Here is a 22,057-nt window from a genome sequence, read left to right on the forward strand (position 1 = left end):
CCACGAGAATAATTTTGAAAGGCTGGAGACCTTTGAGCATGGGAGAGTTACGCTTTCTCTTCGATTTGCATAAAATGCAATAATAAACCCTCGCACGGAAAACAGTTTCCCCTAAAGACGCTCCCCACCCAGAAACCGTATGCCCCGAACGGTTTTTGAACCGGTTCCTATCTTGTCCCCATTCTTTGCTCTACCTTCAGATATAAAAAAATCTTTATCCCCTTTATTACAGATAAAACAAACAACTAGTTTTCTCTTTTTTTATTATTTGGTCCGGGTGATACCCAAGTTTTTTGTTAGTTTACTTGCTTCCCCCCCCCCTTTTATTTTTTCTTAAATCATTTTTAATGTAAATATTTTTTTTTAGTTTTATCATGTTCTATCTTTTTAACAAGTTGAAGTTTTGCAGTTTTTAATATTTTTGACTTCGGAACTATATGTTTTTCTGATATTTTTGTTGGCTTTTTGCCAGTTTTTCAGTTGTTCTGCTTCTATTACGACTTTCCCGCTTATTTGTTTTTCCATGGAGTCCGAAATTCAGCCCTCCGCGACTTACGATAGTTATTTCTAAAAAAAATATCTTGTCCTACATCTGACATTAGTTGAAACATATTTCACAGGGTGGATGAAATTCACAGCACTTAATAAACTTTCAAACATGGGATAAACTGATCTTATATACAGGATATTTGCAATGTTTTTTTTGCAACAATTTTCTAAATATTAGTCATTTTTGGGCTTTTCAGAAGCTTCTGTATAATATACAAAATAATGGAATTTAAAACCGTTTTGTTTATAATAAAGATTATGACAGTAACCAAGCCTACTCTTAATGAAAGTATAAACTAATTATTCCTATTACTTATTGTGAATTAACTAATTGATACTGATAGATTTAGTTCATATTAAGTTCTTTTAATGTAATTTATAACTCATTTAAATCACTGTTTTATAAATTCAAATAATCAATTAAAATTGGAATTGAATAATGAATAGTTACTATTGACTAATCCTTCATTAATTCCAATTAAGGAAAGAAACAGGGTAACAGCTTTCAACAGCATGTCAAAATAAAATCGAATTCCTTTCGAATATATGATAAACGAGCACCATAGATAAGAAGAAATACATCATCTCTTTTAAACTTTGTAAAATTTCCATATTCGAAGTAAAGGTAGGCTATCCATAATCTTGGGTAAGTTTTCAGTAAATTATAAAATGAAGATTTCCTGTGGTACGAATAATAAAAAAAGGAATAGAAGTTTTCCCATTTCTTCAGTTTCTAGAAGGACATGCGATTTCTATCATGAACATTAAGGTGGTCTTTGCTTCCAAACAAAAGGGACAAGGCAAAAATATATAGGACAACGAAAAAAAACATATAGGAAATAAAAAAAAATATATAGGACAATAAAAAAAGAGAAAACTGCAAAATATCGGATAAACTAATTTTTTAGACAGGATATTTGCAATATTTTTTTTTTAATCTGTAACAACTTTCTAAAAATTAGCCATATTTTACCCTTTCAGAAGCTTCTGTACGGTATATACGAGATAGTGGAATTTAAAACTGTTGTTTCGAATAAAGACTATGAAAGTAACTAAGCCAGTAAACATTAAAAAAAGAAAAGAAAAAAGAGAGAATTCACTACCATCGAAAAAAGAGAAATTGCAAAATATCGAATAAACTAATTTTTTAGATACGATATTTGCATTTTTAAAAAAATTTGTAATAACATTCTAAATATTAGTCATTTTTTGGCTTTTCAGAAGTTTCTGTATATACGAGGTATTGGAATCTAAAACTGTTTTGTTTCCCCCTCCAACACCCACAAATGACACCGGATCCGGTTGGGATTTAAAATAAGAGCTCTGAGACACGAGATCCTTCTAAATATCAAATTTCATTAAGATCCGATAACCTGTTCGTAAGATGAGAAAATATCTAATTTTTTCTAATTCTCCGAATTAACCGTCCTTCCACTCCCTCCAGATAGTCAAATCGGGGAGGCAACTATTTCTAACTTAGTCTGGTCAGGCCCCTGATATGCCTAACAAATTTCAGCGATCGCCATATTGATCAAGTATCTAGTTTCGGATCTTCTTCATGTACAAATTGGGGTGCTCCGAGATTCAAACCTGAGACCTCTCGTACCCTAAGCGAGAATCATACCCCAAGACCACAGAAGAACAATAATTTGTTTTATTGATAAATAAAATTCTTCTAAACTATCTTGTTCGCTCGCCCCCCCGATCGTTGAATCGAGGAAGAGAATATTTCTAATTTAATCTAGTCTGATCCCTGACACCTGCTATCTTTCATCGTCCTAGCTTATCTAGTAGTGCCTAAACTAGTAAATCCCCCGAACTCCCCCAAAGAGAGCGGATCCGATCTGGTTATGTCAATAAAGTATCTAGGACATGGGCTTATTTTTACCACCAAGCTCCATTCCGATATCTACACTCTAAACGTTTTCCAAGATTTCCGGTTTCTCTCTCCAACTCCCCCCAATATCACCAGATCCAAACGGATTTAAAATAAGAGCTCTTAGATTTCAGCGATCGCCATATTGATCAAGTATCTAGTTTCGGATCTTCTTCATGTACAAATTAGGGTGCTCCGAGATTCAAACCTGAGACCTCTCGTACCCTAAGCGAGAATCATACCCCAAGACCACAGAAGAACAATAATTTGTTTTATCGATAAATAAAATTCTTCTAAACTATCTTGTTCACTCGCCCCCCCCCCGATCGTTGAATCGAGGAAGAGAATATTTCTAATTTAATCTAGTCTGATCCCTGACACCTGCTATCTTTCATCGTCCTAGCTTATCTAGTAGTGCCTAAACTAGTAAATCCCCCGAACTCCCCCAAAGAGAGCGGGTCCGATCCGGTTATGTCAATAAAGTATCTAGGACATGGGCTTATTTTTACCACCAAGCTCCATTCCGATATCTACACTCTAAACGTTTTCCAAGATTTCCGGTTTCTCTCTCCAACTCCCCCCAATATCACCAGATCCAAACGGATTTAAAATAAGAGCTCTTAGACACGCGGCCCTTTTAATTATTAAATTTCATTAAGATCCAATCACCCTTCGTAAGTTAAAAATATCTAATTTTTTCTAATTTTTCCGAATTACCGAATTAGGTGCCACCCAACTCTCCCAAAAAGAGCGGGTCCGGTCCGGTTATGTCAATAACGTATCTAGGACATTTACTTATTTTTCCCACCAAGTTTCATCCCGATCCCTCCACCTAAGTGTTTTCCAAGATTTCCGGTTCCCCCCTCGCAACTCCTCCAAATGACAATGGATCCGGTCGGGATTTAAAAAAAGAGGTCTGAGTTACGAGGTCCTTCTAAATATCAAATTTCATTAAGTTCCGATCACTCGTTTGTAAGTTAAAAATACCTCATTTTTCTAATTTTTCCGAATGAACCCCCCCCCCCCTCCCGCCCAATTCTCCCAAAGAGAGCGGATCCGTTCCGTTTATGTCAATCACGTATCTAGAACTTCTGCTTATTTTTGCCACCAAGTTTCATCCCTATCCCTCCACTATCCGCGTTTTCCAAGATTTCAGGTTTCCCCCTCCAACTCTCCCCTATGTCACCGGATCCGGTCGGGATTTAAAATATGAGCTCTAAGATACGATGTCCTTCTAAATATTAAATTTCATTAAGATCCGATCACCGTTCATAAGCTAAAAATACTTAATTTTTTCTAAGTTCTCCGAACAAACAGTCCCTCCCCTCGACACACGCGGTTAGAAAACATGCGACACCGAGCGTGTGAACGATTCGAAAATGAAAATGACAAGCAAAGACACACGCGGTTAGAAGAAAAGCGACACCAAGAATGTGCGCGAGGTTAGAAGACAAGACATGCGGAGCCGAGCAGGTGAGCAAGTCAAAAATGAAAATGAAGAGCAAAGACACAAACGGTTAGGAGACATGCGACACTGAACATGTGAGCGGGTCAATGAAAATCAACCTGGACAGCGAGAATCGAATCGTGTCTAAATTGAAAATGATAGCGAAGATGGTCACGTTTGGAACTCTGACATGGATAAGGTCATAAATGCCTACCATACCTTTGTTAGAAAAAAAGCTGCGGTGATATGTATTTCATAATGACAAAGACAAGTCGAGGTAAAATGAACCAAATCAATTGAAAATGATACCATACCTTTGAAAATCAAAAACCATGACTAGTAAAATCGTTGGACGAGAAAGAAGTTTTTGTCCCACCATTTGAACAATTAAAAGACACAAAGATGGCAATCAATGCCTACTATACCTTTGAAAATCAAAAAACCTGAACTAGATACATCGTTAGAAGAAAAAGAATTTTTTGTCCCACCACCTGAACAATTAAAAGAAACAGAGGTTCGGCGATATGTCTTTCATAATGACAAAAGACAAGCCAAGGCAAAAGAAGAAGATTTGTCCCACGAACTGAACAATTAAAAGAAACATAGGTTTGGCGATATGTCTTTCATAACGATAAAAGGCAAGCAGAGGCAAAAGTTATACGTCCAATAAAAAAACGTAATTTTACGAAGACTCTACTTCTAATTTAAGGTCCATTTGGATGTCATAACATCAAGAAAAGGCTCAAATTGTTTTGTCTTTTCAGTAACATACAAATGGTGTTCTGGTCTTGGAAAAGCACGGGGATTGTCAACCTTACTCTAATGTTTGCTTGTTTTGAGTTCGAATCAATTATTTATAGTAATTTCTGTTCATTTATCTATTGATGGTGATTTATGGTTGTTTTGTGCATGGAAGGTGATAACTTTATTTTTGGCTTAGTGGAACTCTTTACTCTCTTTGAAAAACTTGTTTAGCGGAAAAGCCATTCAAATTAATACTTTTAAAGATTAAATAAAAAAAACAAGTTTTTTTAACTGAAAGTAAGGAGCGACATTAAAACTTAAAACGCACAGAAATTACTTCGTATACGAAAGAGGCTGCTTCCTCATCAACGCCCCGCTCTTTACGCTAAAGTTTGACTCTTTCTCTCAATTCTTCTTTTTAAAACAGTAAAAAACTTTAGCGTAAAGAGCGGGGCGTTGATGAGGAAGCAGCCTCTTTCGTATACGAAGTAATTTCTGTGCGTTTTAAGTTTTAATGTCGCTCCTTACTTTCAGTTAAAAAAACTTGTTTTTTTTATTTAATTTCTGAATGTTTTTGAATCAGTGCATGTTTTGATTTTGGCTCTCCGCAGAGGAATAATCAAAACGAAATTTGCATATTTTTTTTTTGGCTCAATGGCTTTCTCATAATTTTGATCGAATGATTTTGAGAAAAAAAGAGCGGGGGACGAAGCCTAGTTGCCCCCCGATTTTTTGGTTAATTAAAAAGGCAACTAGAACTTTTAATTTTTTACGAATCTTTTTATTGGTAAAAGATTTACGTAACTTATAAATTAGCTTTGTTTCGAATTTTGTGCGAATAACTTTTCTCAGGTTTCTCAAGTCTAGACAACGTATATATTTGGAGTTTCCATAAAAATCCCAGCTCTTATTTTCAAAATTTTTGCATCGCTGTTTACCACACGTTCACTGACATGACCACCATAGTTTATCTAGAGTAGAGTTATTTACAAAATAAGGTACGGCCACACGTCCCTATAAGAACTTTTGTATTCTCATGTTTTTATTACATATATGAGGGGATTCGCCCCATCGTCAGTACCTCGCTCTTTACACTAAAGCTTAAATTTTATCCCAATTCATTAAGAATGACCCCCTGAATCACAAAAGCCGTAGAATAAGTAGTTGAAATTACTGAAAATACTTTAGCGTAAAGAGCGAGGTATTAGAAGGAGGTGAGCCCCTCATATGGGTAATAATTTCTGTTTGTTTTAAGTTTTATTGCTGTTCCTTACTTCCAGCTGAACAAGCTTTTTCACTTTTATTTTTTAATTGTTTTTTTTTTAAATAATGCTAGTAAATCCTGCTCTCCCTTCATGGAAATTTTCTTCTCCCATTACAAATTCTCGAAGGAAAGTTCCCCCAGCATATCCCCCTCTTCTCAACCCCTCCCCCAAACCAAAAAAATCCTCCTGAAAACGCCTGTATACTTCCCAATAACCATTACTATATGTAAGCACAGGTCAAAGTTTGTAACTTGTTGCCCCTCCCACGGGGACTGTGGGGGAGTAAGTCGTCCCCAAAGACATAGTTATAAGGTTTTTCGACTACGCTGAATAAAATGGCTATCTCAGAATTTTGATCCGTTGACTTTGGGAAAATAATTAGCGTGGGAGGGGGCCTAGGTGCCCTCCAATTTTTTTGGTCACTTAAAAAGGGCACTAGAACTTTTCATTTCCATTAGAATGAGCCCTCTTGCAACATTCTAGGACAACTGGGTCGATACGATCACCCCTGGGAAAAAGAAAAAAAAAAAAACAAATAAACACGCATCCGTGATCTGCCTTCTGGCAAAAAATGCAAAATTCCACATTTTTGTAGATAGGAGCTCGAAACTTCTACAGTAGGGTTCTCTGATACGCTGAATCTGATGGTGTGATTTTCGTTAAGATTCTATGACTTTTAGGGGGCGTTTCCCCCTGTTTTCTAAAATAACGCAAATTTTCTTAGGCTCGTAACTTTTGATGGGTAAGACTAAACTTGATGAAACTTATATATTTAAAACCAGCATTAAAATGCGATTCTTTTGATGTAGCTATTGGTATCAAAATTCCATTTTTTAGAGTTTTGGTTACTATTGAGCCGGGTCGCTCCTTACTACAGTTCGTTACCACGAACTGTTTGAACAGAAATTCACAGGGCAAACAAAAGTCTAATTTGTAGAGTCTGCAAAACTTCAAAAATCATCCTTTTATTTGATGATAGTTTAAATAACTGTTGGGTCGGTTCATATCTTATAATAGGAAAACGCAAAATACCTTTTAAAATGTTTAGTACTTTAAGCTGAACTATTTTAACTAAACTAAGCTTAAACCGAAGTGTTTAAACTGAATTATTAACGCGAGACTCACCTTTTCACACTTGATGTATAAGTTAAGTTTGGCGATTACATCCTGATCATTCCGTAACATCAGATAGCACACCCCATTTTTGGCTCTTGCTCTTCCTTTGGACTGGATATAACTTCTAAAATTCAAAGGTAAGTCAAATCTGACAACGATATTGCAGGCTTTCACATCGATTCCTTCTTCCAATACACTCGTGGATATAAGAGTATTACATTCACCACTGCGAAACCTAAAGAGTAGACTGGGTTTACTAAAAAAGCTCTTTTTTTCAAACACCCGTATAATGACAAAGACAAACGTAAGAACTTCGACCCTCACGATTGCTTCACAAGATATACAAAGCTCAGGCAGGAAGGATGGGGTGCATAGACAGGGAGTAGGGTTCATAATGAATAAGGAAGCTGCTAAGTTTTGTTTACGCCGAGAGAGCATTAATAATAGAATAATAATCGCTCATTTTATGACAAAAAAGCTATAGAAGTATCAGCCCCTGTAGAACCGACTGATGGAGATACTAGTGACTCAGATGAATTTTACTTACAGTAGCAGGAGCAAATAGACAGGAACCCAGGCAGAAATATGGTGTTTTCATTTTGGAATTTCAACGAGCAGATTGGTAAAAATAGGAATAGATGATACCCTAACATAGGTAAATTTGGTGTAGGAAAAGAAAACAACAATGGCTACAGACTGTTCCAATTTTGCAGGTACATCAAACTAGTTATAAATAATACGGTATTTGGCCGTAAAATAGTACATAAGTTTAATATGCTATTCACGAATTGGTAAGACAACACACCTAATTGATAATGTTATTGTAAACCGAAGACTGGCAGGATCAATACAAGATATTAGGGTATATACAGGGTTTGGACAGGTCGGTTCGTTTCAAATTATAGGCTCTGTCCTGTTTATATAGGATTTCCCGAGCCTAAATATAGGCCAAATATATGATTCGGAAGTCTTTGGGATCAGATCGGTGGTAGATGGCGTGGGATGCCAGGTCACGCAAATTCGTCATTTCCCGAGCTTCTGCATTTTTTTTTTTAATCAGGTACACATACTGTGCCAACGATTGACTGATACAGGTGAAATACCTGGAATCACTCTTGCTGCTTCTTGGGCATCAATTTCGATATGAGGTCAGTTCTTCTCTTTGCAAGAGACTGCTCCATTCTCGCAGGTTCCACCATCTGCTCTCTTTCACTTGTTCTGGACTTCACAGCACTTTCGAGCAAAGAAACAGCTAGGGCAATGTCTATGGAACTCTTGGAACCGGCAGCCTTCTTCATTCTATCGGTCACTTCTTGAAGTAGAGTATCTGCTACTGTTCTCTTTTCTCTTTGATCTGATGCTCTAAGTTTTTCTGTTCGCTTTCCAGGCCTTCTATTTCTTTCCTCCTGCAACTTCCACTTGTTGTCCTCTTCAAAAGCTCCTTTCTCCTTCACGGATAGCTCTTCTTTTTTCTTTTCATGCAGACATTGTTGATACCGAGACCGTGCAAAACGTGCAAGATTCAACAGTTCTTTTATAATAACAAACCGTTCTGGTTTTCCTCCATAAAGACTCAACGTGTTATATACCATGAGTCTCGTATCCAGAACGCGTTCAGACATTAATGCCTGGTCTTCACCGAGAATCCTACCAGAGCACAAAAACCCACACTCAACATCTGCGCTGCCAGGCAATAACGTCAGCATTGCTTTGCTTGGTAAGTTCCGGGTACTTGCTGTCCCCGCGCTCATTCACCAGTCCAAAGTAATGGCTTCAAAAATGATCGATCCGAGTATGTCCTCACGGGGTCCATTTTCCGTTCGCAAAAGCAGCCACTCAGCCTGGGCGACGTCTGAGCTTGCTCCAATCGCAATCTCGCGTGCCAGAGCCGCTATGTCTGCAATGCTTCTTGAATCCTTCATGTTGATCAGACTCAAAAAGCGTAAAGCTTCTAGAAAACCATCCTTTTCCAGAGGACATTTGTTCAAAATATGGCGAATGCCCGCAATATGTTTTCGCACATTGACATAGAAAATGGCCTTGTCTTTCAGTGTTGCTTTCTCACGGAAAGCTCATTCCACATTTTCTGAAACTATGGGCTTTTCTGCAAATTTTTCAGCAAGGTTCAACATTTCTGGTGAGAAATTTGCAATATCGGTCACGAAATCTGGAGTAAAGACCGTCCGCAAAGCGTCACAACTAGTCTTTTAATCTCTGAGTTCAGAACATGAATGAGAGGCTCTTCTTTCTGGAACAGTTGGGTGAAACTTATGAACAGTTCTGCTGAGGCTAAAATAAACTCGAGTTCGGCCTCCTTTAAACGAATTTTTTAACAATTCTTCCTAGACTATTCAATAGAGTACTATATACGAGAAATAAGGACTTAAAAATCGATCGTTTTCTGAAACAAGAATAATGATACATATAAACGCAACAAAAATTTTCAAAAACGGTATGTATTATAAATACAAGACTGAAATATTTTTTCGCTGTTAGAGAGATCCCAAGAGAGTGCAGACCCAAGACAAAAAGATTGGACAGTCAGAGTGCTGTGGTCTGTTTAAGCATGCAAAGGTTGATATCACTTATCTTTGCTCCCTGGAGACAAAGACGCATATAAAGTATACATAACATATATGCATCTAAATAAAATAATTTTATTTTCCATCGATGAACTTGAAAAAATTCAAGACTCCTTCACCAGCGCTGTAAATCTTTGCCTCCTTGCTAGCACACATACAACAATATATGAAGTACCCTTACAATGATGCTAATTCATCTGCCAACATTCTAATGTAGGCTATATTTAGTGGCACTGAAATAGCTTACAGTTGTGAAGAAGATACCGACTTGCCATCCATGATAAGGGTCCAGTTTATGTCTTCCTTTATGTTGAATGGCTTTACATCCTACTGCAAAGATATTTAAGAAACATGTGTCGCCTCATACCAATTGAGAGCCGGAAATTTAGCTGCTCAATTTCTTCGCCCAAATCTATGTCAATAGTTAATTGAGTATACGGTCCAGTTTATGTCTTCCTTTATGTTGAATGGCTTTACATCCTACTGCAAAGATATTTAAGAAACATGTGTCGCCTCATACCAATTGAGAGCCGGAAATTTAGCTGCTCAATTTCTTCGCCCAAATCTATGTCAATAGTTAATTGAGTATACTTCATACCTACCTTCACATGAGACCAGTTATACTTTTTTTTTCTCAGCCGTAGACCAGACAGCCATAAGGCAAACTATTCTTTCTGGTGTACCTCAACGCGGTTCTTTGCACGGTAATACTCTCTGAAAGATGCACTTTTAGCTGCTAGGGCCAGGTATAGAAGCACCATTTGTCATTTTCTTAACCTATTTATCTTTTTTTTTCCTGACATCAAATTCTGAACCTGATTCAGTTCTCTTCTAGTCCCATAGCAAAAAATTTTGCACAGAAAATAAAACTGACTCAAGAGTTTGTTATCCCCAGCATAAAAATGCACTGTTTATCTTCTGCTAATCCTTTGTCGCGTCATCCATGTAAGGTATATGTTCTACATAAATATTCGCCAGTAACCTAGAGAGGGGTACTCCCATCGGTAAAACCTTTATTTGCTAGTAAAAAGAATTACAGAATTGGAAATGCATTGAATACTTGTAACAGAGCTTAACAAAGATAATAAAGACCTCGCGATCTATTCCTTTTGTTGTTCTATTAAATGATAATTTTCATTTATTTTATTTTCTAATAATCACTCAGATACTGCTACATCAATGTTTGTATACAAAAAACAATGTCAAAACTACTTATAATTATAAATATTTATACTGAAATATTTACGTTTTTGAGTTTTTGAATAAATCTACCGAATTATGTATGCATGATTTTTAAGAATAAAGCAAAGATTTGAAGGTTGTACATAGTCATTTCGAATAATGGAGGCGGGGATTTTCGTTCAAGTTGTGACGGGCCTTAAGGGAACACCTTGCTTATATAATTTTGGCACCCCATAAAATTCAGGACAAAAGCTACCACGGGGAAAAATAAACTGGCCTTTGTTTTGTGAGGAAGAATTAGCAAAAGTACTAAAATGATTAAAAAATAATAAGGCTCCAAGTGCTGATAGTGTAGTTACTGAAAATTACCGAATATGATTTTCAAAAAAAGGGAACGTACCAAGCAATTTTCGAAAAATCTTGATTAAACCACAGTACAGAAATGGTGATAAGAATGAGTGTGGTAATTATCGAGGCATTAGTATGATCTCTGTGGGTAGCAATTACTTAGTAATATGATACTTTTTAGACTAAAAGATGCTGTTGACAAAGTTTTAAGAAAAGAAACAGTGCGGTTTTAGAATAGGTACAGGGTGTGTCGACCAAATTTTCAATCTTAGGCTAATAATTGGGAAGTGCCTGAGTTATCAAACACCTTTAGTCCTCAGTTTTATAGATTATGATCAAGTGTTCGATTCTGTTGATAGAAGAGCTTTAGCAAGGTTTTATCCTTGTATGATATGCCAGACAAACAAATTAAAGTGATTAGTGCTATATACGAGAATAACATTGCTGCAGTTAAGGTAAGAAATAAGGTCAGCAGCTGGTTTCGTATTAAATCAGGAGTTAAGCAGGGTTCTGTTTTATCGCCCTTTATATGGATCACTTGATGTATTTTGTCTTAAGAAGATCAGAAAAAGCAATGGGAGGCCACAGAGTCAAATGGGGAGGAAAAACTCTCCTGGACTTAAATTATAATGACGATTTAAGCATCCTAGATGAAAGTCTGAGCAAAATGAATGAACTTTTCGAAGTTTTGCGAGTTCAGGGTACGAGAGTAAGTCCGAAAATAAATATTAAAAAGACTAAGTCACTAAGACTACAAAAAACTGAAGATGAAACGGTGATGCTGGGCAACGAAATTATTGATCGGGTGGAAAGCTTCAGTTACCTTGGTAGTATTATTAGTAAAGACGGAGTTAGCAGCGAAGATGTTAAAAGTAGAATAGCTTTTCACAGTTCAATTTTTTTTAGAAGAATAGGAAGAAAAGTTATACAAACAAAGATTAGAGCATTGAAAACTACAGTGATGATAGTTGTCAAGTATGTTTCTGAAGCATGGGTGCTCCGAAAAGCGGATGAAGATTTGCTGGATGTTTGCCAGAGAAATTGCCTATGGATTGTTCTGGGTACCCGGCTGACTGACCGTATTTCAAACAGTAGGCTGTATGAAAAGTCTGGTTCAGTTCCACTTTCTAAGGCTATAATAAAAGAAAGTTTGAGATGGCTAGGGCAAGTTCTGCGGATGAAGGATGATAGTTTGCCAAAGATTATCCTTTTCGGCGAACCGTCTAGGGCTAAACGGAAAGCAGGTCGTGCGCAGTTGGGTTGGGAGGATGTCATTAAGAAATATTTGAAGGAAATGGGAACTTTCCCATTTCCCAGGAATGGGAGGGTAAAAAGAGAGAAGCTTTAAATAGATTGGAATGGAGGAGTAACGTGCGTGGCTGTGTTGGCCTCAGGTGGCTTGATGCTGCGGTGAGTTGTTAGTAGTAGTAGGAATAAAAGGAAAAATTATATGTTAAATTACTATCAAAATGACCTGGCCCATTTTACAAGGACAAAAAAGTCGGACTAAGTAAGCACCAGAGTGAATGTATATTACATATACATGCTACATGTATATTTGCGCAGTTCTTCATTTTTTTTTCTTCGGTAAGACTTAACCATCTCTCACCTTTGTATGCCAAACTTAGCCAGAAGTTTTCAGCATACTTCTGGGCGTTAAATTTTCAACCCTGAAACTATAGGGCCTATTTTCCTCCATGAATCAATTACTAAATATACTAAATATTATACAGTTACCATATTTATATACTTATAGAGTAACTATTATATAGTGATGCTCTTGCAAATATTTCGCTCAGATAAGTGTGGATTCGAGACAATTGCCTACGCCAACCAGAAGCGTAAATAATAGAAGTACGATTCCTGCTGCCGCAAAGGTGGGAGAAAGACTCTCTATCTGTTCCGGTAAAAACAGACCAGCGACTGAAAATATTGATTCAGTGCCGCATGCACCATTAACCATAAGTCTCTATCCTTACACGAAAGGGTACAGGGAAAAGGGCTTTAGGTTCAGTGCACCATGCCACTGAACGATCATAGCCTTCTACACGTGTGCAGCATAGTAGTACCCACGTCGGTAAATTTGGATAGGTTTCTAGAACCTCCTGCCACCGTCTATCACGCTCCACCATGCTCAACAGAGTTCTACGACGCCAGAAAAGTTTCTGAATACGACCAAGCTACAAGACTCTGAAATACAACTCCACAACGAGCCATTGGGTACATACAATTTTTGACAGCGTGCCAGCTACCGATAGTGAGCATAGGCTAGATGAGAAAACATAAAAATATGTATCTATTGCTTCTTCTTGGCAAAAACGATACAGTATATTAGGCCAAATGTAAAAAAAACAACAAAAAACAAACAAACGAGAAAGCCAAAATGAATACTAAGAAAATGAAGAGAATAAACCTCGCCTTTTGCTTGTTCTACGTTCTTTCGTTTGATGAACTTAATTTCCCTTCCCTTCCACTGTTTTTCTCTAAAATGTTGTAACTATAATATATGTCTAAAAATTGGAAATTAGGAAGCTTACCTCGACATAATGCATTTGTGTTTGAACTTGTCGATTTCAGTATCCTTTGGTATATATCTACTGCTCATATCGTCACCAGTTATATACAGAATTCTCAAAAAAGAAAGATCTGGACAGAGGCTGGCGATTTTCTGGAAAACAAAGTTTACTGCATTTTCAGGATTTTTCCTTTGAGTTCAGAAACAAGTAAAAAAAAAATTCTATATAATTAAGAATTCATAATATAGACACCTGAATGGTCATGCTATGCACAATAATTAGGCAAGTACGAAAGGGACTAATTCTCCAATTGGTTGGAGGAGAGAGGTTGAAAAAAAACAACAGCAGTCGGATTATTCTAAAGTCACAGAATTTTATAAAGAAGATTGAAGGAGTCGTGGTATTTTGGAGGCATGTGGGTGAGAATAAAAGCATGTGGGTGAAAAGACCTGAATGAAAAGGAGCTAGTAATCAGATAAATTAAAGAAAAAAGAAATTTAATTTAGGCTAATGTAGCTATATAGATATATTAAATTAAAAAAAAAAGTTTTTTCAACTGAAAGTAAGGACCAACATTAAAACTAACAAGAACTAAGAGCTCATATGGCACTTGTGACGAGGTTGGAAGAGCCAAGAGCTCATATGTTATGAGCTCTAGCAAAATATTAAGAATCAATAGATTGCTTTAAAAGGAAAATCTGAGGCTTAATGCCGGTTGGGATTTAAAATAAGAGCTCTGAGTCACGAGGTCCTTATAAATATCAAAATTCATTAATATCCGATCACACACTCGTAAGTTAAAAATACCTCAATTTTTCTAATTTTTCCTCTCCTTTCAGCCCCCCAGATGGTCGAATAGGGGAAAACGACTTTATCAAGTCAATTTGTGCAGCTCCCTGACACGCCTACCAATTTTTATCGTCCTATTTTTTTGTCCTACCAATTTCCATACAGAAGGAGTGTATCCATTGATATAAAATTCTGTCTTTAGATTTTCGGTTACTATTGAGCCAGGTCACTCCTTAATTACACTTCGTTACCACGAACTGGTGTATGGCTATGCTCTTTGACCTATGTAATTGTATGGATGAGTAGGGTTAAGGCCTCATTGAAGTACTGATCTATATTAATTACTAATGTAGGAAAACAGTCTTCCTTTTCTCCTTCTATCTCTATATATATATATATATATATATATATATATATATATATATATATATATATATATATATATATATATATATATATATATATATATATATATATATATATATTTATATATATATATATATATATATATATATATATATACATATATCTTTATATTTTACATATATTGTAGACTTTACCATATCCCCACCCTCTAATATGCTAATGTATTTCCCAAATCATATGTTTTCAAAGCATTTTGCTATGCGTCACTATTGTTTCAACTCCCGTTCTTGTAAAATTAAAATAATGCTGACAAAACACATGAGATGTATACAATTTGTGTTATATAGGTGCTTATCTCTTATACTCATCTCACACAAGAAGTGAAATTAGGTTAATCCTAATGAAATATACCTAAGTATTATGAAAATATAACCCTTTAGAAGCAAATTTCGGCTGTATATTCGCACGTTAGGGTTGGATGGGGAGAAACAGTGGCGAAAATTCATCAAAATCCTGGGGGGAGGCAAAGTTAGAGCCAATTTTCCCAAATCAAGTGAAAATGACAGTAAAAACTAAAAAATTAAGCCATTTAGTACCAGAAAGGAACTATTTAGTACTACAAAAGTATGCTTAAATTATGCAGATTTATCTTAGTTTTGACGAGATTTTGAAAGAAACCAAACTTCAGCTGAGAGGACAGGCTGGGGTCTGTTTGGTATTGTTTTGGGGAATACTTGGTCCTTTTTTCTATTTGATCTTTTTTATTAATCAATCATTGTCAATGTTCATTTTACTTTCATAAACCTAAAAAAAACTGAAAAAACGGAAATATCTATTAAATGACTCTTAAAAAGATAAATACATGCAGTTTCTGTTTATCGGTAAAAAAAAAAAGGAAAAAAAAAGAAACAGAATTCCGTTTTTTTCTCAGTTTCCATTAGAATCTGTTTCTGTTCCGTTTTTTACCATTTCTGTTTTTGCCAAAAACAGAAATGGTGCCGTTTCTCGCAGAAACATGCGAGACTGCGTACTCGCACAGACTGTTAAAAGTTGGCGTGAAAGAAAATGGAAATCATGCTTCAACTCAGAACTGTGTTTCTCAGTGTCTAGTCTTCTCAGTTGCGATTTTTCAAATGGCCAATGGGACCTTTTTCTTGTATTAATCAGGAATCAAAATATGTGTAGGAGCTTTTTGCGTCCAATTTCAGAATATTATAAGGGTCTATCTTCCGTCTTGCGATCTTTTTTTTCAGGAACGCTGAACAATTAGCCGATGAAGGCTCCAAAAATCGTAAGACAAAATTACAATTATTTTGAAATTAATTTACATAATTGCTTTAGAAAACAGTCCTTGACTATTTGAAACATTCTTCAAAATCCATAGCTTCCAAATTCCCCCCCCCCTAAAATGCAACAAAATAATTGCGATAAAATTGTCGCTACGAATAATAAATCATGACCGCGTACTCACTCAGACTGTTAAAAAGTTGGTTTAAAAGAAAATAGAAAAGTTGCGATTATTAAAATTCCAATATACAAGCTGGTTACCAAAGGTGAAATGGAAGAGGCCAGAGGAAAGACATTAAAGTACCAAAGTAAGTAGAAATAAATTTTGATTGTTTTAATCGTTAAAGTGAACATTTAGCATACCATGCGTATTAAAGAAAGGAGGTACTTATCTGTTACACCGACCCTACTCAAGAAGTGAAGTTAGTTTAATCTTAATGAAATAGACAAAAATAATATGAACAAATCCCCGTCCACGCCTAAGGTACAAATACATACCCGAAACTGTATATTTTCAATCTATTACGTCACTAGTCTTCGTCTTGACAACTTGAAAAAGGTAGCTATAACAGATAAGTACCAAAAAGGAAAACTCAGAAATTCAGTTTTGATGAAAAAGATCTGGGGGGTTTCGGTAGTAGTGGGAGCCAAAATAAAAAAGAATCATGGTCGAAAAATCGGCAAAAAAAAAGCAAAACACATGAACCCAAAGATTTCTTAAGAAAGCTTAATAATTATTAGAAAGTGTAGCTTTCTTAACATTTATTGACAAAACACAAAAAATTTTCATTTTCCTTTCCTTAAGGATGACCAGATTGGTTCTCGGAAGAAGGAGACATAAGGGACTAAACCCTCATTAAAGACAATTCTTAGGCACCTTTTTTAGATTACCTCTGTTCTGTCCAACAATTAACTGGAGATGCTAGGTAGCCAAACAGGAGAAGCGCTCTAGAGGATCAAGCCGAGATGAGAGGGTCAAGTGGAGATAAGAGGAAAATCTTCAACCAACATTGAGAGAAATCGTGAACATCCTTTATTTCTAAAGGAGTCTCATTACTGCTTTACTATAGTAACTATCTTTTTCTGTCAAAAGTAAATGTCCTAGATAATAAATTATTTAAGTATCAGGGATATTAAATAAAGCCTTTTTTGTCCCTGACCCTGTCCCAGTTTTGCAAGATTTGTCTTTTGGTTGTTTTAGAATCATAAACCTTTTGGGGTAGCACCACATTACCGTCATCGTTACCACGCTGGACTGTGAAAACATAACAGGCGGAATTAACTGGTTAAATCTGACAACACTTTTCCTCCGTAAAAATTCAAACATTAACAGTTTGTAGGTTCCCAAAGACAACTGCACTTTCAAAGGAAAATCACTAGGTGCTAAACTGTTTTACCCCCTGAATTTTCAGCTGATTGAAATGAAATACTGCCCATGAATACTAAAAAAAAAAAAAAAAAAAAAAAAAAAAAAAAAAAAAAAAAAAAAAAAAAAAAAAAAAAAAAAAAAAAAATTCAGAACCAATATATGTTGAAAGTTCTCTCTACAGTTCTAAAAATGCTGAATTTTCTTATATAGTTTTTGACAAGATCTTAGTCGTTTTGGAAATGTTTTCTCCGTCTTTTGGAGTCAGTATATGTTGAAGTTCTTTCTAGAGTTCTAAAATGCTGAATTTGATTATATAGTTTTTGACAAGATCTTAGTCGTTTGGAAATGTTTCTCCGTCTTTTGGAGTCAGTATACGTTGAAGGTTCTTTCTAGAGTTCTAAAATGCTGAATTTGATGATATAGTTTTTGACAAGATCTTAGTCGTTTGGAAATGTTTTCTCCGCCTTTTGGAATCAGTATATGTTGAAGGTTCTTTCAAGATTTCTAAATATACTAAATTTGATGATAGAATTTTTGACAAGATCGCAGTTGTATTGGAAATGTTTTCTCCGCCTTTTGGAGTCATTCAAACTCTACTGATAAATTTGAACTGGTAGCTTTGTTTTTAATGGAGTTTATATTATAAAAATTACATTCTTTACGTTTATCCAAAATGTAAATTGCTTGTTTGTAAATTGTAAATTGTTGTAAATTGTTTGTAAATCCTTGTTATCATAGACCGGCATTAAAATTTGGCAAATGAATATACCAACTGTTCATTGACTTTAAGAAAGTCTTCATCATAATCTGGGAAGATGGTCTTTGGAATATTTTGACTCATTATGGAGATTCCTCTGATATCATAGACATTATAAGGAGTATCCGAGAAGGCGAGAAGCATGGTGAAGGCTAGCGAAGAACTTACTGAAGAATTTTCTACATCAATAGGCGTTCTCTAAGGATGTCTCCTTTCACCCACTCTACTCTGCCTATCCCTAAATGTTGTGCTGGCTAGTTCCTCATAGCACAGGAGTAGTCTCAGGAGGATATCTCCTTGACCTGCTCAGATACGCTGATGACATCCATCGTCTGAATGGCAAAATATAAAAGCTCTAAGCGGGTGTAAACACTATCTACGATGCAGTTATATCCTTCAGAATGAAGATTAATGCTAGCAAGACCAAGCCGGTGAACGTAATACGGACTAAGAGAAAGGTCCACCTCACACCAAAGCTGCTATTCAGTATGAGGAAATCAATTGGGTCGGACAGTTTGCTTATCAAGGAAGTGTGCTGACACCCCCCCCCCCCCAAAGACTCTTTACAGTAAATCAAACGACGCCTGGCTATCGCCTCCACATGCTTCAATTCACAGCACTCTATTTGAAAGCATCATTACCGTTCTAAAATCCTAAAGATACAACTTTTCTTGCTTTGGTGACAAGACTGACTGACACCTTTCGAAACCAGATCTCTCCGAAAGCTAGCTGGTACCACTTACCTGGATCGTGTGTCAAACGAACAGCTCTTTTTCTCTCTAAACTACTCTCAAAACATCATGAAGACCATCTTAATGCCGCAGCTTCGATGGTTAGGACAAGTCTGTCCAGAATGTGTCCCCAACTGCCCAAAATAGCCTTTGAAGGAAGAATTAGTACCACTCGCCCAAGAGGACGACCTCCCAGGCGTCGGAAGGGAAACTTTTCCAACCAACCCTACCCAGTACTACTGAGGACTGCTAAAAATAGGGAGGCATATCGGAAATGCTTTCATGATACCATCAGAGTAGATGCCCCGAGTCAGCCGATCCAGCCGGATGGGAGTCAAGAAAGTAAGTAAACGCACTGTTTTTCAAATTCTTTTTTGTTACAGCTAGTTTAAAAAATTCCATTATTTCTGGGTCTTTTACGATAGAAAAGAGTCAACTCTTTACCTAAGGTTCATTACCTATTATATAATTTACGATTTTTAACCAATTTTTACCATGATCTCATACAGACACAACGAAATATTAGACAAGTTCAGCGATATATTGGGTTTATAGAAGAGACAAATTTTCGCTATTTGAGGTGATTGCAAGTTATAGTCCATATCTACATTAAAAGAAAGACAAAGCAGGACCACATTACCTACAACACCAACTCACACTGTTAGTTTTCTAGCAGAAATGTAGGAGGGATTGTCTTTTCCACCTATGACCTTGAAACTTATGGTGCATGTACCATGGGCCAATGAAACATGAAAATCATGATTTTCACAGGCATATCCCCCTCACAAACCTGGGCACGAGAGGAACAATTTGAAACTTATGAGGCAAGTAAATTGGCCTTGGGGACAGAAGGGATGGATTCTTAAAGGTAAACACCACTTCAGAGCAATTCTGGACATGCAATTGAAGTCAAGAAGACCCCCTTTCATAAGAATGGTGGCTCTTGGGGCCCAGGCATTTGTAAGCGTCAAAATCTTTTGCATATCATGTGTCTTGACTTAAATTTACTTAAATCTTAACCAATAGCATCTGGGTAAGATAAACATCTTTAGTGACAATCCTCATTTTCCCCCATAATGAGACTTTCCTGAGGTATAATAGCTCAGTTACAATTAATTGCACCAGTTTATTTTGTTGGATCTCTTTATTTATTATATCTAGAAAGAAAAAATCATACTATCTATCTAGTATTGATGTTGTGCCACGCTACGTTAAATTTCTTTTCTATATCTACTACAGTTAAAAGATAGAATCTTACCATTAAAACAATGCAAAGTGATTTGCAGATAACTCTTTCCTGGACGAAAATCAAGCACCGAAAAGAGTTATGATCGTCGTTCTTGTGCTGCTTCAAAAGTTCTATGAGCTTCGCAACTTTGGATGTAACCAACTTTATTACCAGCTTTAGATTAGTGAATCCACCCAGATTTTTCTCTAGTGATCCACTAAAATATAAAATAGTTAAAAGACCTTGATAATCTAAATTTTATTGAAAAAATACAAAAAAGAGAAAAAAGGAGATCCACCCCTATTGTCCACGCAAAAAAGCGATTTCCCTTGATCATATGGTGCATTTTCATTTTGACCCACCATCATTTTCGAGCAATTTCAAGCTCTTTCCCAAAATAGTGGAAATCTTGTTTGGTCAATAAAAATTTACTATTAAAAGAAATTTATATATAAGCTATCATCCCTGAATCTTTTTCACCAATTGTATAAATGAACCTTTTTCACCAGATAATTCTGATGAAATCACTTTTTTAAAGTTTCAGGGAAAGTTGTCGCAGCTATTACAGCAATCATAATCAGATATGTGCTGGCATTCTCAAATTGATCCTCTGCTACCACTGTGGATTGATCTTTGCTTGGTCATACAAGAGCTGGGGTTGAATCCCAGCTGCCATAATGCTGGGCAACAGGCTTGGTACCTGTACCTTTAAGAGCTACCCGATAACTGAAACGTCGACTAGTGTCGATACTCAATGCACCATCAATGGCTCTGGAAGACCTTTATTATTTATGCTTTCACAAAAAAAAACGGTTGTGATGTCCCTTTCCCATGATAGGATCAAAATCTAAATTCAAATTTTATGAAGTATAATTTTTCAAAAAATAAATTTTTCCAAACATTTTTTTTTTTTTTTTAGTCCTGGCAGTTAAAGTATATTCAAGAGTGAAAAAGCTGACGCTTTTAAAGGCACCGCACTTTTCACATAATTTTACCTAGTGGCACCATATTTATTCCCGATAAAACTAAATTTGCTTTACCTAGTTAAAGCTAACATTCAAATTAAAAAAATAAAGCGCAAAATAAGAAGATCAGATTTAAGTAGGCTAAGCAATGTGAAGTGTTGCAACAGCCCTTTGTCAACTTCACTGAGAATAGTGTTGCAGGAGAAACACTTTGGCTAGGAATCCAAAGAAAATACTTAAAAATATTATAGGCTACTGACGTTGTAGCCACCTGAACCTTAAATGTATATATATAACATGCCTGTACACGTACCAGAAACAAAATACTAATTTGCAGTCAATTAAATGTCAATATGTACCCATAATGTAATGCACCCGTAAACGAATCTTAAATAACTGAAATTTAGACAGATTGGCATAAGTAAGTAACCCCTTTCTTTGGTCATGTTTCTCCACCTTGCCGTAAAAATAGTGGGGCATTCCGAGGAATGGATTTAAATATTATACTGACTTAATGACCAACTGAGCCTTATATGCATATATGTAATGTAAAATGAATTGGAAACAAATGTTGACATTACGGCCGGTTGAACCATGGAGATTGGCATCGTGAAGGATAAGAAAATTACCCTGTCTTTCAACTGATGCGATTTCACGCAAAAATGGTTGTTTTTGAGTCACTCGTCAAACTTACTCCGTTTTTTCTAAAAGTTTATGCGTCACAACAGTTGAAAGGCTGCGTTGAGATATTTCCACTAGGGCGTCGAAAAATCGCATCCGTTATTCTGAATTGAAAACTTTTTAGAATCATAAATTTCAAGTAACTGAGAAACTAATCATGTTTATCAAAAGTTTTCCATTAATATTTGAAAAACAATATGAGGACAGTGTCCTTCTAATACAAGATTTTAATGCTCGAGGCCTGACAGGCCGGTAGGGG

General features: G+C 36.1%; 1 protein-coding gene across 3 annotated transcripts in view; it reads right to left on the reverse strand.

Moving 5' to 3' along the window:
* Positions 1-22,057, reverse strand: part of LOC136035728 (endoribonuclease Dicer-like) — a 183,990-nt gene that overhangs the window by 113,617 nt on the left and 48,316 nt on the right. For all 3 annotated transcript variants that reach the window (XM_065717684.1, XM_065717683.1, XM_065717682.1), the window contains exons 7-9: positions 20,183-20,369; positions 13,647-13,777; positions 7,007-7,232 (exon numbers count right to left, since the gene is read on the reverse strand). In XM_065717684.1, the coding sequence (XP_065573756.1) occupies positions 7,007-7,232; positions 13,647-13,777; positions 20,183-20,369 (544 nt within the window). The remainder of the gene's footprint in view (positions 1-7,006; positions 7,233-13,646; positions 13,778-20,182; positions 20,370-22,057) is intronic.

This window comes from Artemia franciscana, chromosome 14 (assembly GCF_032884065.1).
Source record: "Artemia franciscana chromosome 14, ASM3288406v1, whole genome shotgun sequence".
Lineage (NCBI taxonomy): Eukaryota > Metazoa > Arthropoda > Branchiopoda > Anostraca > Artemiidae > Artemia > Artemia franciscana.